The sequence below is a fragment of the Mauremys reevesii genome, linkage group 10 (genome assembly GCF_016161935.1).
Source record: "Mauremys reevesii isolate NIE-2019 linkage group 10, ASM1616193v1, whole genome shotgun sequence".
NCBI classification, from domain to species: domain Eukaryota; kingdom Metazoa; phylum Chordata; order Testudines; family Geoemydidae; genus Mauremys; species Mauremys reevesii.
The window spans coordinates 21401356-21426641 of record NC_052632.1 but is presented as its reverse complement, the minus strand read 5'-3'; the positions used below and the strand labels follow the sequence as shown (position 1 = coordinate 21426641).

Genomic DNA, 25286 nt, shown 5'->3' with positions numbered 1-25286 from the left:
TTTATTAAAGAAATGAATGCTCTGCAATGTACATTTTCCTGCAGTTTTATTTTTGTGTCTTTGTGGCAAAACAGCTATTGCACCACACCCCCGGTGACTGTTTGTGACATTGTGATAGCTGTACCTCAGCTTCCCCCAGGCCTTCTCTGGCCTGTTTCAGCCTCCAGCCATGCCAGGTAACAGAGTCCCAACATTCTGCAGAACCTGCTCTTGAAGTCCAACAGAAAATAGCAAAAGAAGAGAACTTTCAGGCCGGCTGGGCTCAGCTGGTAGCCTCTGCTTTTGCAGGCTAGTCCCAGCTTCAAACCATCCCAATACCAACCCAAGCTCCTAAGTTTCTCTCCCACTATTTGGTGACTGTCCTATTCCCTCTAACCAGGGTTTCAGGCCAGCTGCAGTCCCTGGCTAGCCCATCTCCAGTCAGACTTCCAGCTCAAGGCTCAGACTCCCAGGCTTCTTTCAGCCCTCAGCCCAAGAAAGCAAACTCCCAGCTACCTCTCTCCTGGGTGTCCTCCCTAGGCCCTCCCACAGCAGCCCTTTGCGCCTTCCTTAATAAAGACCCAGCCCCTTCCTAGCTGGATTTGATCACAGTTAACACTCCTCCAGGAGAAGCCCAACACTCCTCCAGGAGAAGCCCAATAGTTTAACTAGCTTCTCAAGCCACTTTAACCCTTCCATCATCTGTGGGGAGTATACACCCCATCACATACCCTCCCTCTCAAGACAGCATCCCACCCAGTTGCTAGGGTCTTGCCACAGTGGGGGAAGGAAGGTGTTGACCTTGTCCAGTTTCTCACCCTTGTTATACCATAATGTTAATAATCTCTCTTTCCCCAGCCCAGAGGGCTCCCAGCCAGCTGTCCAATGAACTTCTCATATCATCTAGGTCAGGAGCTCCATCTGGCATTCTACCCCCCTTTTTCCTTTTCTAGGTTTGCCTATTCTCAATAGGCCTCCTGCAAAGCCTGATCCATCTTCATCAGCTTTTCTTGCAGCCTTGCTGCTGTTACCGTTTACTCCATCTGCTGCTGCTCCACTGCAGAGGGGGGAGGGAGAGGATGGTCTGCATCTCCACAGTATATTGTTCTGGTTCAACTTTGGGCCCTTGCTTTGTGGCATTTTTTGCCACCTGAAGCATAGACAGTTCTGTTGCTTTTTTGTATTCCAATTCCTCCTTTATCTGGACCCTGTCCTGTTCTAACTTTTCTACCCACCTTACAATTTTCTACTGGGAGGTATTTACTTCTGCCAAGTCCCATTGAGCTTCCTGTAATTATTCCTGCAAGCTGTGAAGATGTTGCGGTTTCCTCTTTAGTTCTCTCAGTGGTCTCCAGATGATCTAACAAGTACTTCCAATCCTCTTATGTGTGCCCATAAGGCCCAAGCAACCCTGAGTGTAGTTCTGGAACATGGGTAGGTTTCTCCGCTACTGGCTCAGGCACTATCCCATACCCCATCAGGGCTGTGAAACTTTGTCAGTCTCTGTCCAGGTTCACAGGTCACAGAAGGCGCCTCAACACTCCGACTCTCACTTGGCCACACTGGCTCTGTATCTCTAACTCCACCAGTGCCATTGGGAATACTCTATTCTCTCCACGCACACAAGATATGTGCACCGGAATGTGCTAGTCTATCTTGCCAGATAGAAGTTCGTTTCCCCTAATAAGAATTTGCCTGCAAACTTGAATCCATCAGGCCCTTCTCTCCCTATTTCCTCTACTTGATGGACACCACATATGGTGGCATCTGATCCCAGCCTAAGGAGCCACCCAAACTACAACTTTTATATCATCTCAGGTTGTCACACTCCATCAGGAACGGCTATACCTGAAACACATGTCTGGGTTTCCCTGGCTATCACCCAGGGTACTCCTGTTGATCTGTGGAAATGACTGGAGAGGGGGTTGAATGTGAACGTAGGTCTGCCCAGGACTCTTCCTCCTAGTGTGTTTTATCCAGCCTCTGAACATTGGGGTTTGACTTCTTCCCACCTTTCTTTTCTTGGGGTGGTGATCTTGATCTGGCCCACTGTTCAGATCGTCTGCTTCCAAAGAGGTCTCCTTTCTTTCCACTGCACTGCTGCTGTAAACTGGATGAAATCGCCAGACCCAACTTTGGGCCCCAGCTGGTAGAACCTGCAGACGTTGTTCTAAGATGATCTGTTCCAAAATTCTCTCTACAGAACTCATCTCTGGACACAGGATGATGCCATGTCTCAGAACTACTGAACCAGCCCTGGGCCATGTTTCTTGGGGGAACCGTTCCATTGTAAAACGATGTCAATAGTCTTCAGGTGTCAGCCCCATGAGATACAATTTTGCTTGTTCATTAGATAGGGCCCTGTGTGCCACTTGGGCCTGTCCTGACAGAAATGAGGTCACCCAGAATGATTGTCCATCCTGCTTAAAAGTACATAAGAGCCTCTGGGTCATTGTCTGCCCCACCTTTCTAAAGCCTGGGACTGACCTGCTGGGACCTTCTTCCCCAAGAGATGCTTGATTCCCTGAGGTTCATTTCTCCACACACTGCAGCAAAGGCTCCTGCTGCAGCTGAAGGGTTTCCTACTGATTTTGCTGTTCTTGCAGCAGCTGCAGGAAGACAGACTGCGTCTGATCCTTCTGTTCCCACCAACATGTAAACTACCTCAATTTTGCAGCTTTTCTGTTATTCCTCCCTTTTCAGAGGGAGTAGCTGTAGATCCTGGATGAGCTTCCACATGGCAAACCCCTGGTAGCTGTTGCGGCGCCACATAAAGCCGTGCTTCAGTTTTCCCGTGCCTTCTTTGGCCATTGGCATGACCTGGCTCTCCAGCCAAGCCAGGTACAGCCCAATAGGTTAACTGGCTTTTCAGGCCATTCTACCCCTTTCAGGGCCTGTGTGGGAAACATATGCCATCACAGTGCTCTATTGTGAATCTGTGTCAAACACTGTTCCCCATATTCAGGTTTTGGTAGCTTGAAAGTTATTTTCCACTAAAATTCTCTTTGACAATTCAAAGGACAAAAACATTTGGCCTTTCTGTGCTTTATTAAACTGTTTGAAAGATGGACACGTAAGTAGTACTCATGCCATCTCCACCAACAACAGAGGCTATAATTTTTAAAATTTCACAGTCAATTCTCATGATTTTATAACTTTTTATACCTTACAGAGGTTATAAAGAATTGATTTTTTACTGAGAATACTGTTAGGTATTGAACACCCAAAGGGGATTTTCAGAATATTTCAATATTGTACTTGTTTTACTTCTCCTATACCTGGGTGCAAGGAGATGGAGTGATCTGAATGCACCCCAAAACACAACCAGTAAGTCTAATTTTCAGGCTTTTTTGCCTTCACGGTATCTCTTTAAAAGCTCTGCTGAGTCTTATATTCTACTCTCTCCCTCCCCCCCCCTTTTTTTTTTAATAGCAATCTCTTAAGTCATGTTCTAGTGAAATAGCTGGCAAGTCAAACACTCATCCTATGGGCCAGACCTAATTATTGCTAATTCTTAGATTTTTACCATTCCACTTTACAAATTAAATACAAAATGTACTCGTAAAATTCTCGATACAAACAAGTTCATGTATGACATCAGAACCTGTTCTATTTTTCATACAAATGATAAAAAATTGAACAAATGTACTGGAGTGTACAACTCATATTATGCATATTGTGCAAATTAGAGCACATTTAATGTTACTATAGTAAAAATGTTTAAAATATACCTATATTGCATTTCACCTTAAAGAGCCTATATTTAAAACTGTTCAATTTATGCCTGAGAGGTTTCAGTGTTCTTCATTAACACTTTAGACACCTACTTCATATTGCTTACTATTTTTATACTGTACCTTGTGATGGTTTGAAAAATGTTTCTGTTTCCTTCCCTTCCACATCTTCCTTATGTGGTTTGTATCCCAAAATGAAATCTTCTTGAAAGACATGAAGCAACTGTGTATTTGAGCCACACTGGAAACATTGTAGAACAGTAGTTACAATTTCAAAATAGTTATACAAAACAGCATTCAATACTAGTATAATTCCTTTTCTGTTAGTATTGTTATAGACCAGGGTCACCCACTGCCATTCTTTAATAAGTAATGTCAGGACATTTATATACCTAAAAGATGTGGAAAAACAAATAATCTTTGTGAGATCTACTATGCTATACTAATTCTCTAGCACAAATGACATTTGCAAAAGTAAATTGGCAAATCGGCACTATCAGAACAATCCTTTATGTGCTGGCAAATTTTTAATGGATGCCTGGTGGAGACCTAAGATTATTTTTTTTAACAAGTTAAATTTCTAGCGCTCTCTTCCTTGGGAAGACAACCTCCAGAATGTAGTAAACAAATTGTTAGAAAAGGCTGTTAAGACAGGAAGAAATAAGATTTTTCCTCCTTCCAGACACATTCAATGCTATGCTCTCCAACCAGCAACAGATCCTTCTGAAATACCACCCCATAGGAGGAAGGCCATTGTTAAGTGACAGAAAATTCTCAAACCATCCCCCCACACAGTTAAAGTTCAGGTTACAGATCAGTAATATAATGACAAAAACTACAACCCCTCTGTGAAGATATGGAATCTTACTAAAGAGTGCCAAAAGACTTCCTTCATTACTCTGTATGTCTAATCAGGAATTGGTAAAATACATCTTTTTTTGCTGGATGCGACACTGCTGTAAAGAGCACAAGAGTTGATGCAATCATGGTAAAAAGTACGATTAAGACCAACGCATTCTAATGTTTATACTCAAGATAAGATAAAATTTATGGATAGATAATTTATCTCCAGTTTTTTGGTCTGTTCTATAAAGGCGGAGGTAATCATTTGGGTACCCTTTGCTATGCATGTCTACAATTTTGAATGTTTGGGTTAATTTTAAGTTAAAGTTGAACTGAATTCCCTACTATTCTACCAGTGGGTTTTTTTTCGACAACTACAATGTTGTAAATTATTCTTAATCTTAATTTCATTTTTACTAAAATTTATGTCTAGGAATAAATGTTACAGGATATGTTTAATTACACAATTCCCATTAACTATGAAGAGATGAATGGCTAAAGTGTTCAACATACTGCTAAATTAGCAAACAGTCAATGGGGAAAGATGAAACCCCATTAGCCCAGGTTAATTCCTTGAAATTCTGTTACAAATTCTCTACAAAAACAGACAGATTTTCAGATTTCCTTTAATTACACACGCATAGAAAAAAACGGTTAATTGATTAGTCTCATGAGGGATCGACACCACCTCAACTAGAACATTATAGCTGTAAGTAAATTATCTCAAAGGGTGTTATTCTTAAAAGATTTTGGAGTACCAGTAATAGAAAATCCTTCTCAATTTTTTTTAGAGTCAAGGAAATAAGCATCCGGTTATTACTAAAAACATAGAAAAATTCAAAAATTACATTGAGATATTACTTTTACTTTAAACATCAAGCTATTTTAGAGCTACATAAAACACTGTAGCTACATAACAATATACATGGAAAATGTAGTATACCTTTAACTTTTCTTGGAAACATGGTATATTCATGTTAACATGTTAAGATTAAAAGGAGTTCTCTCAAGATAATTTAATAATGTGGAAACAGAAATAAAGTAATCTTTAATGGGCTTATTAGGATTGGAGAGAGGTCCTCTGTTTTACCTGTTAATTAGCATTACTTTGAAAAAATATTTTATCTTTTCAGTAGGTTAATTATCAGCCAAAACCATTAAACACTTTTATATGACACCATTAATGGTCAGCCAGTTATTTACTTGGTTAGTTATTGCATCAAGTTCAATAATGCATCCTGGTCGAGCAGTAGATTGTTGGCTCACAATGTTAAACACTTCCCCAATGAGTTTCTGAAACAGAGCAAAAGGAGGTAATGATTAGTACATTATACATTCAATGTAGCAGCTGCAATTAGCTGAAAATATAATCATGTTAGTTGGATGCTTCTAATTTTCCTTGTAGGCATAAATAGTCATGCTTTTCTTACTGGTTTCATTTTGATATTTTTGAACAATGCAGCATTAAGCATGAAATTAACATTGTTGTGGTATTAGATCTATCCATGTGTATGCCTTAACACTTCTTCCTACATTAATTTTTATGGATACTTTGTGTTCATTGTTCAAGGATTTCTTCTTTCATTATGCCCATTTTTATAATGAGTCATCTTGTTTTATAACACAATGCTGTCCAATCTATTGCTTCATTCCTGCTTAATTTCAGATTTTGTCACTGTGCAGAAAAACAGTAATCTACTGCAAGGCCTGTTTTTGATACATGACTCTGTTCTATGCACAACCTAAACTTCGGTAGGTGGAAAGGAGGGACCTACATTCGAGGCATGTAAAGAGAAGAAAAGGCTGTGAATGGTGGTTCACAGGCTGTCTGGTTTACTGTTTTCAGATCTGACCTATCTTATACCTTTGAAAGGCAAGGAGAGATATGCAGTTAGGACAAGTACCACAGAAATTGTGTTAGCATGTAGTCTGTGTAGCAGAAAAAAAACAGAGGCTGAACAGAGTTTCTCAAGCAGGATAGGAAAGCGCCTGTTTATGATATTAAAATTGGGCGATGTGACTCTGGTGGAGATGAAGATGTTCATTCTTTGGGTTCTGAACGAAACACGAGAGAACATTTTCGAGTCCAGTGCTTCTGTAGAAAAATTAGAGAAGCCAGGGGATAGATATATGTTGATGCAGCAGTAGCAACCCCAGTCTAGCAATGAGACACCCATTAAATCCTAAAAGTGGCGAGACTGTGTTTGCTGAGAGACCTAGTGAATCCTGCAAGTGGTAGTAGGGTTGCCAATTTTGGCTGGATATATTCCTGGAAATTTCATTTTATGACAATCTTTAATTAAAGATTAGTCTTTAATTCCTGGAGACTCCAGGACAACCCTGGATGGTTGGCAACCCACAAGTGATAGGCTTGTACATCCTGGGGTAGGGGGACCACTAATCCACTCCCTTAATACCGTATTTAGGCTCCAAATCCTGAAAATAGACACATTAGTATGGACAGCTGATCATGCACAGAACCCTAGTCAATGGCATGTGACGTGGCAACAATTGTCCATACTAGCACATCTGAACTGGGGTGCAGTTTGTAAAGATTTTCTGATTTGGGGCAGGGGATTTTATTTTTGGAGTTTCAGTGCAATGCCTCCCTTCTGCCACCCCCTACCCCTCCCAATTACAACTTACAAGAGTGTCCATATGCTTCTTTGTACATCAATGGGGAAAAATTTTTCATTGCTACATAGGATTTCAATAAAACAAACTCTTCAAGCATGCAGGGTGCCCTTTCCGCATTCCCACAGCCAAGTCGCAGTATTACACATCCAGTAGAGCTCCAGGAAAGGACAGGGCTTTGTCTACAGTGCAGGGTTGACCGCCAAACAGCCTCTCTCCCTGGCATTCCCAGCCACATGGCATGCAGCAGAAAGAAGGCAGTGGGTGCTGTGGCAGTGTCAATGCCTTAGCAGGGGGAGTCCTGGGTATAGTGGGGAATCAAGAGCTACTGAGAGGGAAGCAGGGGAGAAGAGAGGAACTATAGGGTGAAGGGAAGGGGTGCCAGGAGCTAGTGGGGAAAGAGGGGACAGGACTACTGGAGGAAGCTAAAGAGGAGCAGGAACTAAGGGAAGAACAGGGACTAATAAGGGGACAGAATGGGGATGACAGAAGCCAGTGGAAGTGCAGGATAGGTCAGGAGCTGGGGGTGGGGGAGCTGGGGAAGCCAGTGGTGACCCTTAGCATTGCCTCTTCCCCCTTTCAGGTTCGTCCTGCCCAACAACCCCACTCTGCTCTCCTTTGAAAGCTCATTTTCCCAAGCCAAGCTGCTGGCTTGTTACATGCCTTTGCCTCCCACTTTAGGCATAAGGCACATCCGCTGCTACTGTTTGGGGAACCCGGTTGCAGAAATCTAGTCTTAGCCTTTCACTAATACTAAATCCAGTGTTTTCAAAACTAATGATTATGGACACATACAAATCTTTAAAAATATGCAAACTAAGCCCTGGTCTACACTGGGGGGGGGGAGGGGGATGTCAACCTAACATACGCAATTTCAGCTACGCAAATAGCCATGAGGACGGCGGCGAATCGACTGCTGCCGCTCCCCCATTGACTCCGCTGGAGTTCCGGAGTCGACAGGGAGTGCGTTCTGTCAATCTCTACCCGCTGATCCAGCAGGTAGTGAAGACCTGCCCTAAGTAAAAATTACATGACGTCACATGGAGCTGCACAAAATTTGGCAGCTATAAGTAAAGTGAAGCTTTTGGAACAAAACTAATATGTTAAACTTTTGCCTTTTACATTTCAAGTCTCTCAAATAAGCTCTATGTAAACTTACAGAACATTCGGGGTCAGACAATTCATCTAGCAGTTTTCGTGCATCTACCACTGCTTGATACAGCCTCAGGTTTTTGCCATCAGATGCTACAAAGCAAGCACTAGCAGAATTGCAGTATGTACCTAAATCAAAACACCAAATACACATTTTAGAATATAAACAGATTATGATACCATTTCCCCTGAATTACTGGCTGAAGTGACATTATGTAGTCAATTACAATCTATTTTATTGCATGAAACTATATTTAATTTTCTGACAAGTATTGTTGAAATATTGGCAAATGTTATGAAAAATATGTAAGTTAAATACAATACTTCAATATTACATTAATCTCATTTCTTAATTTACATTTTATAATAAATGTTAGTTATATAAAACAATCTAAGTAGACACAAAATCCAGGAGCAAAATTAACATAAATGAATGTTTATAAATAAACAAATCTTTGCAAGTGAGCAAAGACCAATAGATATTATCTAGCTGAATATCTTCCTATTATGTCCATGACCTGGAAAATATGAACTCCTAATGTTAAAAGCAGCAACAAAGGGGAAGAGGAGAAACTATCCACACAATACAAATGTATACATTCAAGTGACCTGTAATGGTCTGTGTCCTTTTGGCTTCTCTACAATGTATAAAATAGGTCTGCTGCAATGGATTTAGTTTTGTTTTTTTAATTAATTTTTTGCTTAGCTTCCTACATTAGAAATATCAGGTCATGACTCAGCTCTTTCTGGCTGGAGAACGCCTTAAAGGACTGAAGAGCTTAATGAGATTATGACAGCACAGAAGACTGAAACCTGATCAGGAAGGGATATTTAATCAGAGCATTAAACATTTGGGGAGGGGCTTGTTGTTTTTGTTAAAATCTATTTAACTTGAACTTTTGAAAAACTCTTTTTCTTGAATCCTCTAGAAAAAATATGGAGGAAGCTTTTGCTATTTACTTTGCAGTTCATTTTTAAGGTCTGGGAAGCTGAGAAGAAAAAAAACAACAAAAAAAACCCAGCTACCAAATGATCCAATATTCTTTAATAACAGTTTTAAGAAATATGCTTACGCATATAGTGCTGTGATTCAGTAATTAGTATTCAGCATTTTAAAGCTTAGTCTGAACACTGTTATTGAATTTAATAAGTACATAGTTAAATACTATACATTTGCTATGCAGAAGAAACTTTCCAGCACAGTACGCAAAGACTACAGATATGGCGTGGTAAAGTTGTTTGATATTTTGGAAGGTAGAAACTGAGTGACTGAAAAGGTTTACAAATATTTACATGGAAGATTTTCTTGGTCGTAATATTAGAAAATACTAAAATTAAATCCAAGAATTAAAGAATTTATTAAACCTGATGCTCTAGTGCAGTGTTTCCCAAACTTGGGACGCCGCTTGTGTAGGGAAAGCCCCTGGCAGGCCGGGACTGTTTGTTTACCTGCCACATCCGCAGGTTCGGCTGATCGCGGCTCCCAGTGGCCGTGGTGCTGCTCCAGGCCAATGGGAGCAGCTGGAAGCAGTGCGGGACGAGGGACGTACTGGCTACTGCTTCCAGCAGCTTCCATAGGCCTGGAGCAGCAAATCCTGGCCAGTGGGAGCCGCAACCGGCCAGACCTGCAGACAGGGCAGGTAAACAAACTGGCCCGGCCTGTCAGGGGCTTTCCCTACACAAGCGGCGTCCCAAGTTTGGGAAACACTGCTCTGGTGTCATAGCATAAAACTATGACCTACCGTAATGGTGTGTCCCTCCTACCCCCCCAACATCAATCCTCTGCCCCCTCCAAAACTTTGTCTTCAGCATTAAAAAGTCAATGTACCTGATTATTAAAACTTATTCAGCTTTAGAAACAGGTTTCTTCAAAACAGAAAAAAAGTGCAAAGAAGTCTGTTATATGAAAGCTCCCAACATGGAGGACATTAAATAGTTTATGGAAAGGTTGATCAGGTTTAAGTCTCAGTTTAAAAATATTCCCTATATAGGAGGATACAAATATGATAAAGATGTCGGCACTGTCAGAGACATTTTGCCATTTATATGGACCCTGTCACCGCACATTCATAGTTTGTTAGTTCGCTTTCATCTAGTCCCATGTCAGAGGACTATATCTAAGCAAACTAATGAACTGTTAATGCACAGCAGCTGATCAAATCCAACAAATCCTTAGTGAGGACCCTGTGCATGTTAACAGTTTATTTTGCTTTGATCTAGTCTCATTTCAAAGAGAACAAGCTGTTAATGCGTTGTAGCTGACAATTTTTTGTTGCTATGACCACATTGTGAAATTATCTATATTTTACCTTGGCTGTGTCATGAATTATATATAATTTCACCATGACAAAAATCTTATCCATACCTATATATTATAAAAGAGATGATTTAAAACAAATTGATTGCTGGAGTATATAGTAAATCAATTTTGCAACTATGTTCTTAAATCAAAAAAATTTGCGTTATTTTTCTTCCCCTATAGGTTAGTTGAAGTCAGCACTTTGAAGGAAGTCCAGAAGCTGGACAGATCAGGTCTCATCTCTTTCATGAATTCATTCCACCCAAAGCCCAAAGATAACCTTTTTCCAAAGGACAGTGGGAGATATTACATCAACTGTTCTAACAATGTGTTACTATCTATACAACATTTTAAGTTTCCTATTTTAGTACAAGGTATGCTTCGATAATACAAGTCAAACAATTAACAAAAAAAATGTTTTAATTTAATGATGTGTTCAAAGCAATGGGAGTTTCTTGAAAAAAACAAGGAAGGATAATGAAATTATATAATGTATAATGAAACAGATAATGCCTAGAATAATGAAATAATTAGTATACACTACTGAAATAAATTATAAATATTCGGTTCAAACAGATTACATTTCATTGTTATGTGTAAAAAAAAAAAAAAAAGTACAACACACTCACCGAGACAATAGCTGGGAATAAGAGTTGGAAGCCAGGCCACGTTAGAAAAGGCAGATGTGTGAAGCGAGTTAATTCGAGCCAATTCAGATACTCCTCCAGTGTATGACAAAGGTCCAATGGGGTCTACACGCCACAGAATCAGCTCACTGTAGATTGCATTTGGGTCATGGAATGTACAAGTTGCTGCATTTCTCAGATGTTGCCTAGAAGAACCTTTTAAATGTTTAATAGGATCCATTATTTTGCTTAATCTATCAGAGTCCCATGGATGATCTGATTCGGGAGTTAACAGAGCATTATGATGGGAAGATGTTAATAACAAAGGTAAAACAGAATGGCAAGCCAGGTCATTGAGATGAAATCGGTGACCACAGTACCGAAATTTATGTGATACAGTAAGTACAGTGGTAAAAGCAGATTTATCAGCAAAAGTAACTGCCCACTGGTTTAGGGATCCATCTATATGTTTGGAAACCATCATTACGATAGGAGCCATTATATTCACATTTGGGCTACCCTGGGAAGAGCTTGGTCCATTAATTCCTAGAGTGCTATCTGGAATGTTAGTTGTCTTCTGATGCACAGCGCTACTGACATCTTTTGTAGAGGTAGTGCAAGCATACATCATGATGTTTTTACTAAGGGAGCTGGCATCTCCTGATGGAAATGCAACAGGAATCCGAGAAGAAAATGAAACCTAAAAAAAAAAAAAAAGCACAAAATAATGAAAAGTTTAGTTAAAATATAACATTTTAAACACAAGCCCACCATAAACATTAATGTGTTTGTTGTTTTAGATTACATTTGTTTAACAGATTAAATTAATATTTACATATGTTTCAATAACAAGTGTACTGTGAATATCTGTTAAAATAAGAAATAATTAAGTTTTCCAGTACTGTACCTGAACTTGTCTAAAGATTCCTGGATTGTACTCATCCAAATATTTCACATGCCACACTAAAAAGGTACCATCAATGGGGTGGATAGTAAAAAGCATGTCTGGATTCCTATTCCATTCAGTAAGAAGCATTTCAATTTTCCGATCTAACAAAACCGTAGGAAGTGGCATACACGGGCTGGCTGATGGAGATGTTTTGGGGCTCCCCTCTCTGTCTCCATCTTCATGTTCCGAAGAGCCTGTACCTGTTCCTGTCTCAGATTCTCTATCTATAGATAATTCTGAAACAGATAAACACAAACTGTCTTATACTACAGCAGAAACTTTCTTGCCATAATTTATAAACAAAACAAAAAACTTTATTTAAAAAAATCAATTAAGGTGCTAAATAACAATGTTTATCACACTGAACACCTTTTGGGAGGTAGAAACTGTCTTTTTGTTCTTTGTTTGTACAATGCCTAGCACAGCAGGGTAATGGGTTTATGACTGAGTTTGCTAGGCACTAATGAAAAATCATCATCTACAAAACCCACACACACAGAGGTCCAAAATTAATATGATCCTTTCAGATAAGGTGATTGTGATGAGAGGTGCAGTATTTTACCGTTGATAGGGAAAAGCTATTGTGTGCATATAGTAAGAATTGTGATGCCCTTAACTACTTATTTCCTTGCGTGTAAGGACCTGGGTTTTATAAATGACATGATAGGTCAGGCTGCTGTCATAAATTAACCTTACTTGGTTTTTGAAACAAAGATTTTTGGTTTTAGTTTCCCAGGTGATTTTACTCCTTTAGTTTGTGCAGCTAAAAAGAGATACTTTTTTTGAAATTTTAAATAAATGGAAGTAGCACCAGACAACTAAATTAAAGGTGCTGACCAAACTAATAATGGCTCCCTTCCTTAATTCACAGTGCACCTGACAAAATACACTTTCTTATTATGTGACTAAGTTAACTACAGCATAGATGAACAGTGCAGCCTTCATTCATTTGGAATAGTGATAAAAAGCATAAGAAGTCTAAAGACTTTAATTGGTAAATGTCAGGAAATATCAATTTTACCATCTCCCGCCCCCCAACCAATGAAAAAATATTTCCATTGAAACTAACAGAAATTTTGATAGGCAAAGTTAAGAAAAATGCTGTTTGAGAAATTGAGAGTCCAACCTTAATGTGCATAAAACATGTTGTAACACTAGCATTAACAGACTTAGAAGAGTGAAACCATTTAGGTAGTTTAATTTTTTGAATCTCAACCTTTCTCTCATGCCTCTATTCCATGTGGAACATAGGGTCTTCACCACAGCCTTCCACCTTTTGCCAGTCTCCTGCTGCAGTCTTAGGCCTGGTCTACACTACGAGGTTAGGTCGAAACGAGCCACGTTAGGTCAATTTTATAATGAATGCGTCTACACAACCAACCCCGTTCCACCAACCTAAAGGGCCCTTAAAACCGACTGCTGTACTTCTCCCCGACAAGGGGAGTAGCGCTAAAATCGACCTTCCTAGGTCTAATTTGGGGTAGTGTAGACGCAGCACTGATGCCCACATGAGATACTTCTCACAGTAGATTTTGCAGATACTCAAAATATAGCCATGCCTTCTCTGCTGGGCTCCTCAGGCTTGGCTTCCCCACAGTGAGGTTCAAAAATGCATCCAAAGACAGGGACATATTAAAACATCTGCATAGGGTCCCAGCTAGCTGAGTCATGTGATGCCATCAGAATTGCAGGGTTTTTTTTTTTTTTTAATGTTTCAAGCCTTCATTGTTGCAAAGAATAGCTGGAAAAGTGAACTGTGTATAACTGATGTAGTGATGTCTGTCTGAGCCTGCATATGGCCTCCAGCAAATGGAAGAGCCAAGAAGTCAACTCACCCTCACAGCTTTGAGTGGGTTGGTCTGAATGGGATGTGTGGTTTACATGCACTGCTGGGTCTGACAGAATTGGCACCATGTGATGGGGTGTATCAATCCCAAACTGGCCAAAAAGGTGTTAATTGAAGCCTGAGAGCTTATTAGCCCCACCTTGTTACACCTAACAGCTATGCCAGGCTCAGGGAGCAATTAGAAGGAAGGAGTTCAGTGCAATTTGGGTGGAAGGGAGAATATAGGAGAGATGTGGTTTGGAGTCCCCTCTCTGCAGGAAGGGCCTGACAGAAACCAGGCAGATGAAGAACTGTGAGACAAGCTAAGGAGCAGAGTTAGCTCCTGTGGTGGGTCTTGAAAAAGGCTCAAGATGCCTGGGAGGGAGCCCTGTTGGTTGGTGTTTTGCAGAAGGGACAGAGAATTGGGGAGAACCTAAGGCTATGTCTACACTCCAGTTTATGCCAGCATAATCTGTGTCCCTCAGGGGTGGGAATAAACCACCCGAGTGACACAAATTATGCTGACATAAGCACTTGTGTGCATAGCGCTATGTTGGCAGGAGATCTTCTCCCACCGATGTAGCTTTTGCTACTCGCAGAGTTCATTCTCCCATCAGCATAGAGTGTGTCTACACCTCACGCACTGCAGCTGCACAGATGTATCAGTACAGCTATGCTGCTATACATATAGACATGGCTGAAAACTGACTAAAAGCTTAACTGGGAGGGGCAGAAGTTGCTTAGATTGTATTTCCATTTCATTTTGTTGTTCGTTCGTTTTAATTTTGCTGAGGGACTCCAGGAAAAGCCCTGTGAACCACTACTGTTCTGGAAGAGGCGAAACTGAAGAGGAGTCTAGGAGGGGGGTGTAAGACATTGTGCTGATTGCCATTATTTTGTTGGACACTATTTGTTTTGGACACTGAAACCCCCAAAGGGGTGTAACTATAGTGTGGCGTGGCTGGAGGGCCCAGTCACCCTGGTACACAACTACTGAAGTCTTGAAGAGGATGGCGAAAGAGTTGCTGAAATGCCATCCAATGTAACAAGGGGGTGCTCTGGAATGGTAGGTTGATGATGCTCCCTCTCGGTGGGGTTCAGATGAACCGCTGGGCTTCGTTCCTTTCCTAGCTGGCCTTTTAGCTCCATGAGGGGAAGAAGTGGTGGTGTTCTCAAGCGTCATCCATTCATGGCAGCAAAATGAAATGTTACTTTCAGAACATCAGGCAGAAATTCATAATATGCTTGTCCCTCGCCTCTCTGACAGTGGTGAAACCACCTTCTTTTCCCCCTTTTCCAAGATAATTGGGATTAGGTCACCAGATCAGTCTTTTTCTTGCTCCTAGTCCAACGCTCACTTCAAATCCACTCCGTCCTGCTGTACAGTCTATCCACTATTTTCTTAGCTGTCCTTCTCTGACCACAAACTTAAATCTCAATTGCCTCCTGTACAGAATTCCCTTTGTTCATCATTCACACGTCTAAACCATCTCAGCTTCCTGTCTTGCAGCTTCTCTCTTACACCACAAACCTTTGTCTCACTTCTTATAACATCATTCTGCATTTGGTCCAGCAACATCACCCCCTCACTGCCCTCAAACATCTCATTTCCATGGTTTCAAGTTTTCTCAAGTGCCTCTCTTTGGTTGCCCACCTCTCTGATTCATCTTGCCATGGCTTTGCATAATTGTCCCTTAAGTAGTCTGGGTATCCATTTGTCATAAATCATTCCACATATCTTGTGCCATTACATCAGTGGTGGAACAATGAACAATATTAACATATGAAATACCACTGGGCATCGGCGTTAACGCCAGTGGTGTTAACATGGGTCAGTTCACACCTCCCAGAGATACTCTTACAGGCTGTGTGCATCTGCACACTCAGGTAGACATTGCTGCACTTCACTTACTTCACATTTTCAAGATTGTCTTCACAACTATATGGGGGATAGCCTTAGTATTTTATTTATGAAAGCTGAGATTCTGAGAAACTAGACAGGATGGCCCTAATGACCCAATGTGAAGCAGTCCATTTCATATCTTGGGGTTACCATTACCAACTTCCTTCCATTTGTGCTTGCCCACATTTGGCTATAATTTGTACTTATCTTCTCTTTTGCATATAGTAAAAGGAATGATCCAAAATTAGCAACCTTTTATTATTGTTTGTAAATGCCACTCTCTCTAGGCTAAGGAAAGAGAGAATTATACATTAATATCAAGCAGACATTTTAACAGAAAAGCATATTTGAAGTTAAATATATAATTTTCTCAGTGAGAATCTAAATGGATGTAAGAGAATAATCAACCACTGATATGCAAACAGACATACAATAATGTTCAGTATAAACCCCTTAATATAAAACCTAGGTTTTTCACTATAATCTATAAAAAATGGAGTCTTCACAACCTTCTAAAAGAAAGACTGTTAAACCTTTCATGCAAGAGATTATTGTGCCCACTAGTGGTTGCAGCCTACAGCATATGTAACCTATACTATAAATGCCTATATTTGTGATGTGTGACATCATATATGTACTATGTTTGCCAGAGTAATTCTAATGTAGACATTATAAAATAACCTGGATTACCAACCATGATCTAGTTTCATATGTAAGCCTCTCTCTTTCTCCTCCATTTCCTCGTCCTCCTCTTCACCATCAGCATCAGCAGCATCTTGTTCTGGTTGTTGTTCAGCAAGTTTTCTTAACTGCTGCAGAAATACTTCAATTGAGGATGTAAAATTAAATTCTTTATTATTCAGCCAATGAACCACAAATCCTCCATTTCCTTCGTCTACATTAAAAGCTGTCCCAGCTAACACTGATGGAATATCTGTGGAAATAAAATTTAATTTAAAAAATCCCCACCAAAACCACAACATAAGTAAATGTAAATTAGCTATCTAAAATACAGAACTTCATAAATTTACACCTGTAAGCTAAAACAAGTTATACACACAAGACAGCGGATAATTTACAGATACTAATGGAAATGGGTTGTTATAAGCTGAAGAATGAAAATTAGCTTCGTTCCATAAACAAAACCCAGTTGCAATAACAAAAGTTAAGGTTCTCTACATGAAAAACATTGGAGTTATGTATAAAATTATTCACAAAACCAAACCGTTTAAAGACAAGTGTAATAAATCTTATGCTGCACACAAACATTTTTACCAAATATTAATCATAACATAGCCCTAACTCTGATAAATTATTCTTAAAATGTATTTTTGTTATTTTGTTTTCATATCTACATATTTCTTTTAGGGATACTGTCAAACGGAAAATATTCAGTTAATATATTTATCAACTGACAATTTTTCAGTATCATACTTATGTGCGCTCTGAAATTAATGGAATAATGCTGTATGTGTAGTTTAGTAAAAAAGCGTATAATATTAATTGGTAAAATTATACATGTATTGCTGACTTGCATTTGAGACTCAATGTGCTACATTAACTTTTATAATTTCTTTTTTAAAATGCTTTTGTTTTGTACGTATAGTTTGAGATAATGGGTGTAAGAATATACTGTATTTTGGGTCAGAGTTAAGGTTGTTGTGGTTGAGATTAAATATGCATTTCTTTATACTTGACAAGAACAATCTCTTTATTATGTGGACAGTGTATAATTTACGGCCTTAACTATTTATATCCTTTAAGTGCTAGGGTTTTGTAAATATGATAAGTGACTACATTGCTATTAGTTAACAACTTCTTTAATTAAAAAAAAGCTTGTTTTGGGAATTTCATGGGGTTTTGTTAATGCTTTATTTTTAAAATTGTGTGTCGTTAAAGAGACTCCTATTTTACAAATTTTTAAATAGGATAAGATGTATCACCAGATGGAAGGAGGGAGTGGTGGCTGGCTAAAGACTTGTTCAGAACTCTCTCATTCAATGTACACCACTGAGGATTCACATGTTCCATGGGTACCTATGTTAGGCTGCGCTTGTAAGTGGACATGGCTATCTTCAGAAGTGCTCAAAAACTATAGTAAATTGAAGTATCAGATCTAAAGACCAGAACCAATGTCACTTGATTCCACTGCTAAAGACAAACCCGATAGGCCACAGTGCCTCCCAGGCATGTCCCTAAACCTTTGTGCATGTTTCTCCCAAAGCACCTATCATTATCGTACGTAAAGGTACACCTGCACTGGAGCTGGAGGTGAAATTCCCAGCTTGGGTAGACATACCTGCACTAGCTCTGATTGAATAGGAGAGCTAAACATAGCAGTGTATCCATGGGTGCACAGGCGGCAGGACAGGTTTGCCATCCCCAAGTATGCACCTAGGGTTGCAGACAGGATTGTACACAGGGCGGCTAGCCTGTCCTGCTACCCATGTGGCTGTATCTACACTTCTATTTTTAGCACGCTAGCTCGATCACAATTAGCAAACGTACATCTACCTGAACTGGAAATTACACTCCAGTGTCAGTGTGAACATACTCTAAGTGTAACTTATTGCCCCCAAAATGTTAAGAGATCTGCAAAGGACCCTTCCCGCCAAACCCAAGAACAAACCAAACTTGAGTTTGTGCCTTTTTTTTGGTTCTTTATTATGTACAAAGATGGCCCAAAGGTTTTGTTTTTCAACCTTAAAAAAAAAAAAAAAAAAAAGGAAAGAAAAAAGATGGGGGGAGAGTGTTTAGTTTTTACATTAGAAATTCAGGTGCTGTCTGTCCTGCAAGACTCTATGATAATTAGAGACTAGCGAAATGACATCTTTGCTATGGACAATACTCAAGAAAGCAGATCAAATCATGAGCATTACGCAAACACCATCTCCCTACCATTTCCATTTTGAATAAATTATTATTGGGCATTTAAAGAAAAAAAAGAGTATTTTCACCTGTGTTAGGGTTGATGCTTGCTGTTATATGAAAGTGACAGAGTGCATTAGCATGATGTGAAATATGACGACGAACTTCATGCGAGCCCTGTTGATCAGGCAATAATTCTGTGTGGGTAATAAGAACTGAAGATCTTCTTTGTCCTTTTCTCATATTTTTCAAGTGGTGAAGTGTCTGAAGTAAAGAGAAAAATCACATTTAAATCTAAAAGAAAACAATGCATTGTGAAGTTGATTCATGAGAATATATCTATGTAAATCCTGAAACTTTTACGGTTTCCTAATACCTAAGATGTGACGACCCTGCATGTAGATTGTTTGAGGTTGTTAAACTGTGCACTTTTTTTTTTCTGATCAAAGCCACATTTGAAAGCCTTCAAGTCTCTGCTCTAATCAAAAAAATATTTTGTGACAGCATTTGTATAGAGACAGAGCAGTAACAACTTTTGTTTACCAGCAGAGTAAGCATGTCTTAGTATGAAAGCAGCTGTCATTCCAAAAGTTGTCACAGCTATTAGTCTGATAAAGCAATGGATCTCATCCCTTTCAGACTACTGTACCCCTTTCAGGAGTCTGATTTGTCTTGTGTACCCCAAGTTTCACCTCACTTAAAAACTCAAGTTTTGGCTTCAGCCTCACGCAGTGGGACTTGCACTTCACCCCCACGCGGCTTCAGCTTTCTGCCCTGGGCCCCAGCGAGTCTAATGCTGGCCCTGGTGACCCCATTAAAATGAACTCACAATCCTCTTTGGGGTTGCAACCCACTGTTTGAGAACCGCTGAAAATATAGAATAGTATAAACAAGTTATTGGCTGAATGAAATTTAAGTTTCTACTTACTTCACTAGTGCTTTTTATGCAGCTTACTGTAAAACTAGGCAAAATTTCTGGATGAGTTGATGTACCCCTTGGAAGACCTCTGAGTACCCCTGGTTGAGAACCACTGTGATAATGGATCCTTGAGGCAATGACCTTCCAGAGGCATCATACTTTGTAACACATTTTGGATTTGTATTATTTTTCTATTACTGTACATAATCTTCACACTTGTCTTGATTAATTCATAAAAGCCTTCAGCTTTCAGGAGTTGCACAAATATAACTGAGGCCATAATGTAAAGACAATGGCTTCTAAAAGTTCAACTGAGGGCATAATTTGTCCTGCTACGTATTTGCTACTGGTGATATGCCAGAAGGGAAGAGCCCAGTATGATTTTCATAGCCCAGGATGAGTTTTCAAAACAGGTAGTTTATTCCCTCTAAACTAAAAATTTGATACAGGTAACACCGAGACTCAAACATGAAACACCACAATGCCATCTTTGCAAAGACATTTTTCAAAGCAGAACAGCCCTTTAAAGACATTAACCAAACCAAATTACTTAGAGACCAAAAGAAAAGGTTTGCTATTCAAATTTTACCTGGAGAGAGCTGAAAAATCTCCCCAGTACTGAAACTGTCTTCTTAGTAAGCAATGCAATGAAAACCAAATGAGCAGTAAATTTTATATTTTTTAAAGAATAAGTCTCAATTATATGCTACTATCTAACCTTATTAAGGGGTAAATAATATTTTCCCTACATGCATCCAAGAGAATGTTTCAATGCTCAGTTTTCATGGATGTTTTCACAACTATGGAATCTCATTCTCCAACCAGAATGAAACCACCAATTACTGTGCAGTATTTAACATCATCTGCTTCTAATAACTCTACACTCAGCTGAGGAGGAAGCAGATTCATTCAATTTTTCATCTGAGTCTTAAGGGTTTTATTCTCAGGCCTACAAAAATAAATTGTCTCTCTTCTTGAGTGATCTGTTGTAAACTGAGTATGTGAAAGAACTCTGACTGTTACATTCTGATCTACTGTATACTAAAAGCTAGACAGCATGTGGTTTCAGTTTTCCAAATCCCTGAAAAATTTTACCTACCCAAAATGTTAACTACTGAAATAAAAATTAATTAGCAACATAAATATTTAACAGTACCTCTAGAGCATGCTGTATTCTGTCTTTTTGCCTTCCAGAATGAAACAGGCTGCTGCTACTGCTGGAAGTGCTAGTCTCACAGATCTGCTCACCCAGAAGACTATCCTCTGGTAATAAAGTCTCTGCCCACAGCCGACAGATACCATCATGGCATGAAGTAAGTAACACATTACAGACAGACCCCCTGAAAATAAACACGTCAGGATTACCTCATGTAACTAAATGAAGTACAGTTACACAACTGAAAATACAAAAACATACAAGTGTTAGGGAGCTATGATCTGCTTCTTGGAAGGTTCTTGGAACTGAAACGTGTTTATAATAGTGGTAACAATTTAAATATGCTAGCTAACAGCAAATTGCAGATTACCAACAAAAGTGCATCTGATAGTAACATCAATTCAGATTAATTAACTGAACACTACTGTAAGCAAGTTTATAGTTACAGTTATAATTATCTGGTTTGCTGGGTTGTGTAAAGTATGAGCATGTACGTTGCACCACTACAGGAGTGAAAATGAAATCCTAAGCTACTATATTTATCATGTCTGCTTTAGAAAGGAGTTAGTTAATTAACAACAATTTACACGGATTTTCCTTCCAATGCCATAGTAACATTTCCTGAAGAAAAGATTTATACTTGTGCTTCCTACATTTAACAATGTACTAAAGTTTAGGTCAGATTTTATAGCACTACTGATGTCAATAGACTTCTTGCTTGAGTAAGTGTTCACCAATGTAATAAGGGTTGCATAACTCCACCCTTCAAAATACCATCCTCCCTCTGTAATAGTTGACAACATTATTAACACATACAGTAGTTACCATAAAAAAAAAGCAACCTTTTTAATGGTGACCACTCTAAAACAAGCCAAGGAGCTATATTCCCCATCCCTCTTGGCTGCAATGTCAACTTAATATTTAGGGCCCTGAATTCAGGTCCTAGAAAGTAAGTGAAGAAATTCATTCTAAAATATTTTGAAATGTAATTTAAGATCTACATTTAAAATCTATATATAGTTTCTTATAATTTTATAAGGGTTATATCATGACTTCAGCTCTGGCTACTTTGTGCCCTTTTGGTCCCCAGGTGGCCCAGGACTGGCAGAACAAAAGGTGGCTTGAAGTCAATATTGCACATCTTCGCAACACCCTCCCTTCCCCCCCGCACTAGGTGCAGCTAAGGAGCTGGCCTGACAGCTTTTCATCTCTCTTTATTAGATCTTCTTACATTTGCATGCAATTCTGTGACTGACAGTGGTTGTCTAAACATTTGGAAACCTACAATCATGGTTTGCTACTATTTGAAATGTATAGAAAAGTTGATACTTTTCAAATAGTAGTAAGGGGTTGCTAAAGGGTGACCTATGCCCCAGTCCTGCCAATACTTATACACATGCTTACCTTGAAGCATACAAGTAGTCCCAATGAAGTCAATGGGACTACACACATGTTTAAAGTGCAGAGAGAGACCATAGTATCTTGAACTCAGGTCTTGTCACCTTTTAATAAATTATAGGTGAGATGTACATAAGTATTTGCAGAATTGGGGCCCTACAATTCAATGAAAATGTGTGTTAGTTTCAAAAGAAGTAGGGAAAATACTAGATGATTGAATTAAATAACTATCATAACAAACAGAAGCTGAAATTATATGTGCACATCCTTAAGTATTACCTCTTCAGTATAATACATAAATATATTTAAACTATCACGAAGACAAAGGCCAAAATTTAAACTTAGATGTCTAAAATTAAGGTGCCTAAATTTAGATGTAGGTACAATAATGGACATGGTCTAATTTAGAAATGTGCCCAAAAAGTGAATGAGAAACCACTGAAAATGAAGCTATTTTTATTCATGTACCTATTTAAGAGCCTAACTTGAAGCACCCAGGCTTGAAAATTTTGATCAAAATTCCTTACAGGAACTTCCTAACCTGGGCATGTACTTGCTAGTGTTACGCCATGAAAATCCTGTCACCGCTCGAGGATGTGCCAAATAAACAAAGGAAAAGTGAACAAGTGCTGAGCCTTTTTTCTTTTCTTCACTCTCCCGTGGTAGAAGAGATGACTTCCACCCAGTCATTGGATACCATACCTTTAAGAGACAATCATCCTGGGAAAATAAACAAAAACATACATAGGATGAATGGGTTACAAGTACAAATGTCACAAAAAGTATGGATGAAGTTACGTTGGTGGTGTACATCTAATGACGTAGTTAATTAAAACCAAGTTGAAATGTTGATATAGCATCACCACCAATACCTAGAGGTAACTTATTAAAAATGTACATTTTTAATGTGTGTGGAGAATTAATTTACAGTAACCTATTCAATTTCATGTTTTAAAATTACCAAACGTTACATAACACAGTACGATGATATGTGGACAGCACATATCAAAACTGCATGAGCAAAAAAATGACTGCCAGCTTATTTGTGATCAATCATTTGAATGTGCACAAGAAACGAATGTAATGTCTGGCAGAATGAAAGATCTAGTTGGTGTAATTCACCAATTTTACACCGACTAAGAATCTGACCCTACATACACAGCACTATACATTTAGAGTTCCTTTCCTAGTAAGAAATACTCTGACAGACAAAATAAGATGTGGCACACAATTAAGGTAAGAGGGAGAGAGAACAAAGGAAAACTAATTTCTATTAGATGTTAATTTTATAAAGGGATTTGGAGGATAGTGAAGGCAGTTGTAGCACAAACAGAAGAAGACAGACAAATATAGGTATAGTATGAATGAAGGCCTGAAAATGACAATGAAAGAAACATGAAGAGAGCAGTAAAAAGATGATTATAGAGAATGAAGGAAAAAGTGTGGAAGCCACTTATGCATGGTCTGGGGAAACACAGATAAGTCTGCATAGTGTCTTTAAGGTAAGGACATGGTGTATGAATTGGAAGGGATAAGAAACTGGAAGCCAATGAAGAGGCAGGCATGGAAATGTGTTAAAAGTAGCATGAGAGAGAATTTTAGCAGTAGCCTTTTTGCCTTTTAATAGATGGAAAACCATTATTCTTCCATGCTACCTTACTCTCTTTGTCCAAATCTTTCTTAAATTCTTAAAACTGAAGCAGATAGTATCAGAAATAAACTACAAGCCAATTTCTTCCTTTCCTCCCCTTTTGACCCTGTTCAGGTTCCTTTCACCAGATTTTCAGTAGGTTAGACTGACCTACACCTGCATTGGTGTGTGTTAAGAGATGCCTAGGTGCCCAATAATTATCAGTGTAAATACAATTACACAATGATAAGAGAATAGCTCTCTCAGTTGCAGGATTGACTGAAGTTGGGAGAAGAAAATGGAAGGAAATCAAATTTAAAAAAAAATCTATTACAGGCCTCACAGCCTCGCTAAAACATAAAATTCCCACAAAGAGATCACAAGATATGCTTGACGACAGATCCTGCAAGCAGGACTAACAAAAATGCTTGGCAGGCGGCAATGTTAAGAGTTATGATTAAAGCTATACATCCAACAGAGCTATATGTTGCAACCTAAATGGAAGCCTCTTCTGACACAGAGGCAGAGAATGAGTTTCTGGTACCATCTGCTGCAATTATCTAGTCAGGGAATCTTGTCTGTATAAACGTATATGCACAGCAGATGGAGATATACTAAGATAAGACTTTCAAAGCCTAGCCTTTGGTCACTTTCTAATCACAAGGATCTTAAGATGTAGTACCTAGCCAAGATACTACAGTGGGCACATTCCTAGTGAAATCACACACACACACAGGTCTATAACAGCAACATAACCACCATGCTGGTGACTCAAGGTAACCATTAAGGAGAAGAGTTAAGAGTTGAAGTAAATAAAAAAAAATTGTTCCTCAAACTCATCTTTTCCCTTAGTGGAATTAGTGGTATGACTAACAAATGCTGAACTATCAGAATGTAAACTCAAGAATATCACTCAAGTGACAGGACTTTAGATGAACTAAAAATGTATAGTTACTTGAAAATTTAATCCCAAAAGCAGTTTGAGAAAGATATGAAAAACTGAAATGGAGGGTAAGAATGGAAGTTGAAACTCAATCTTCACTATACATTTGAAACTGTTGGTTATTTAGATATTGGGATTAGTTTTGCTTAACTATGACTACATAACTGCACACAGTCCATCGTTTTTGCATATTATTTATCATCAAGCTTGTGATGAATCCACACCCAAAGACTTAGCTAGTTGTTATTTGTCGTTCTTACCTTTCCAGCTGTTGCAAAGTATTCTCCATCAGGAGACCACTCCATCAGATGTACAGATACTGCGGTCCTAGGGAAGAAAAACAGTTCAGCTTTAAACCTTGACTGACTACTGTGTATGTATTTTTATAATATTATTGCTCCAAATATACAATTAATCAAATATCATTA

At 39.0% G+C, this 25286-nt stretch overlaps 1 protein-coding gene across 4 annotated transcripts in view; it reads right to left on the bottom strand.

Moving 5' to 3' along the window:
* DMXL2 (Dmx like 2) overlaps window positions 1-25286 on the bottom strand; it is a 104908-nt gene that overhangs the window by 51664 nt on the left and 27958 nt on the right. For all 4 annotated transcript variants that reach the window (XR_005585608.1, XM_039492317.1, XM_039492318.1 and 1 more), the window contains exons 6-15: window positions 25119-25185; window positions 22827-23005; window positions 20888-21071; window positions 18902-19076; window positions 16639-16878; window positions 12175-12452; window positions 11271-11967; window positions 8350-8471; window positions 5760-5849; window positions 3837-3954 (exon numbers count right to left, since the gene is read on the bottom strand). Coding sequence is in view for 3 of the 4 variants with exons in the window: in XM_039492317.1 (XP_039348251.1) it covers window positions 3837-3954; window positions 5760-5849; window positions 8350-8471; window positions 11271-11967; window positions 12175-12452; window positions 16639-16878; window positions 18902-19076; window positions 20888-21071; window positions 22827-23005; window positions 25119-25185 (2150 nt within the window). In the remaining variant the exon portion in view is untranslated. The remainder of the gene's footprint in view (window positions 1-3836; window positions 3955-5759; window positions 5850-8349; window positions 8472-11270; window positions 11968-12174; window positions 12453-16638; window positions 16879-18901; window positions 19077-20887; window positions 21072-22826; window positions 23006-25118; window positions 25186-25286) is intronic.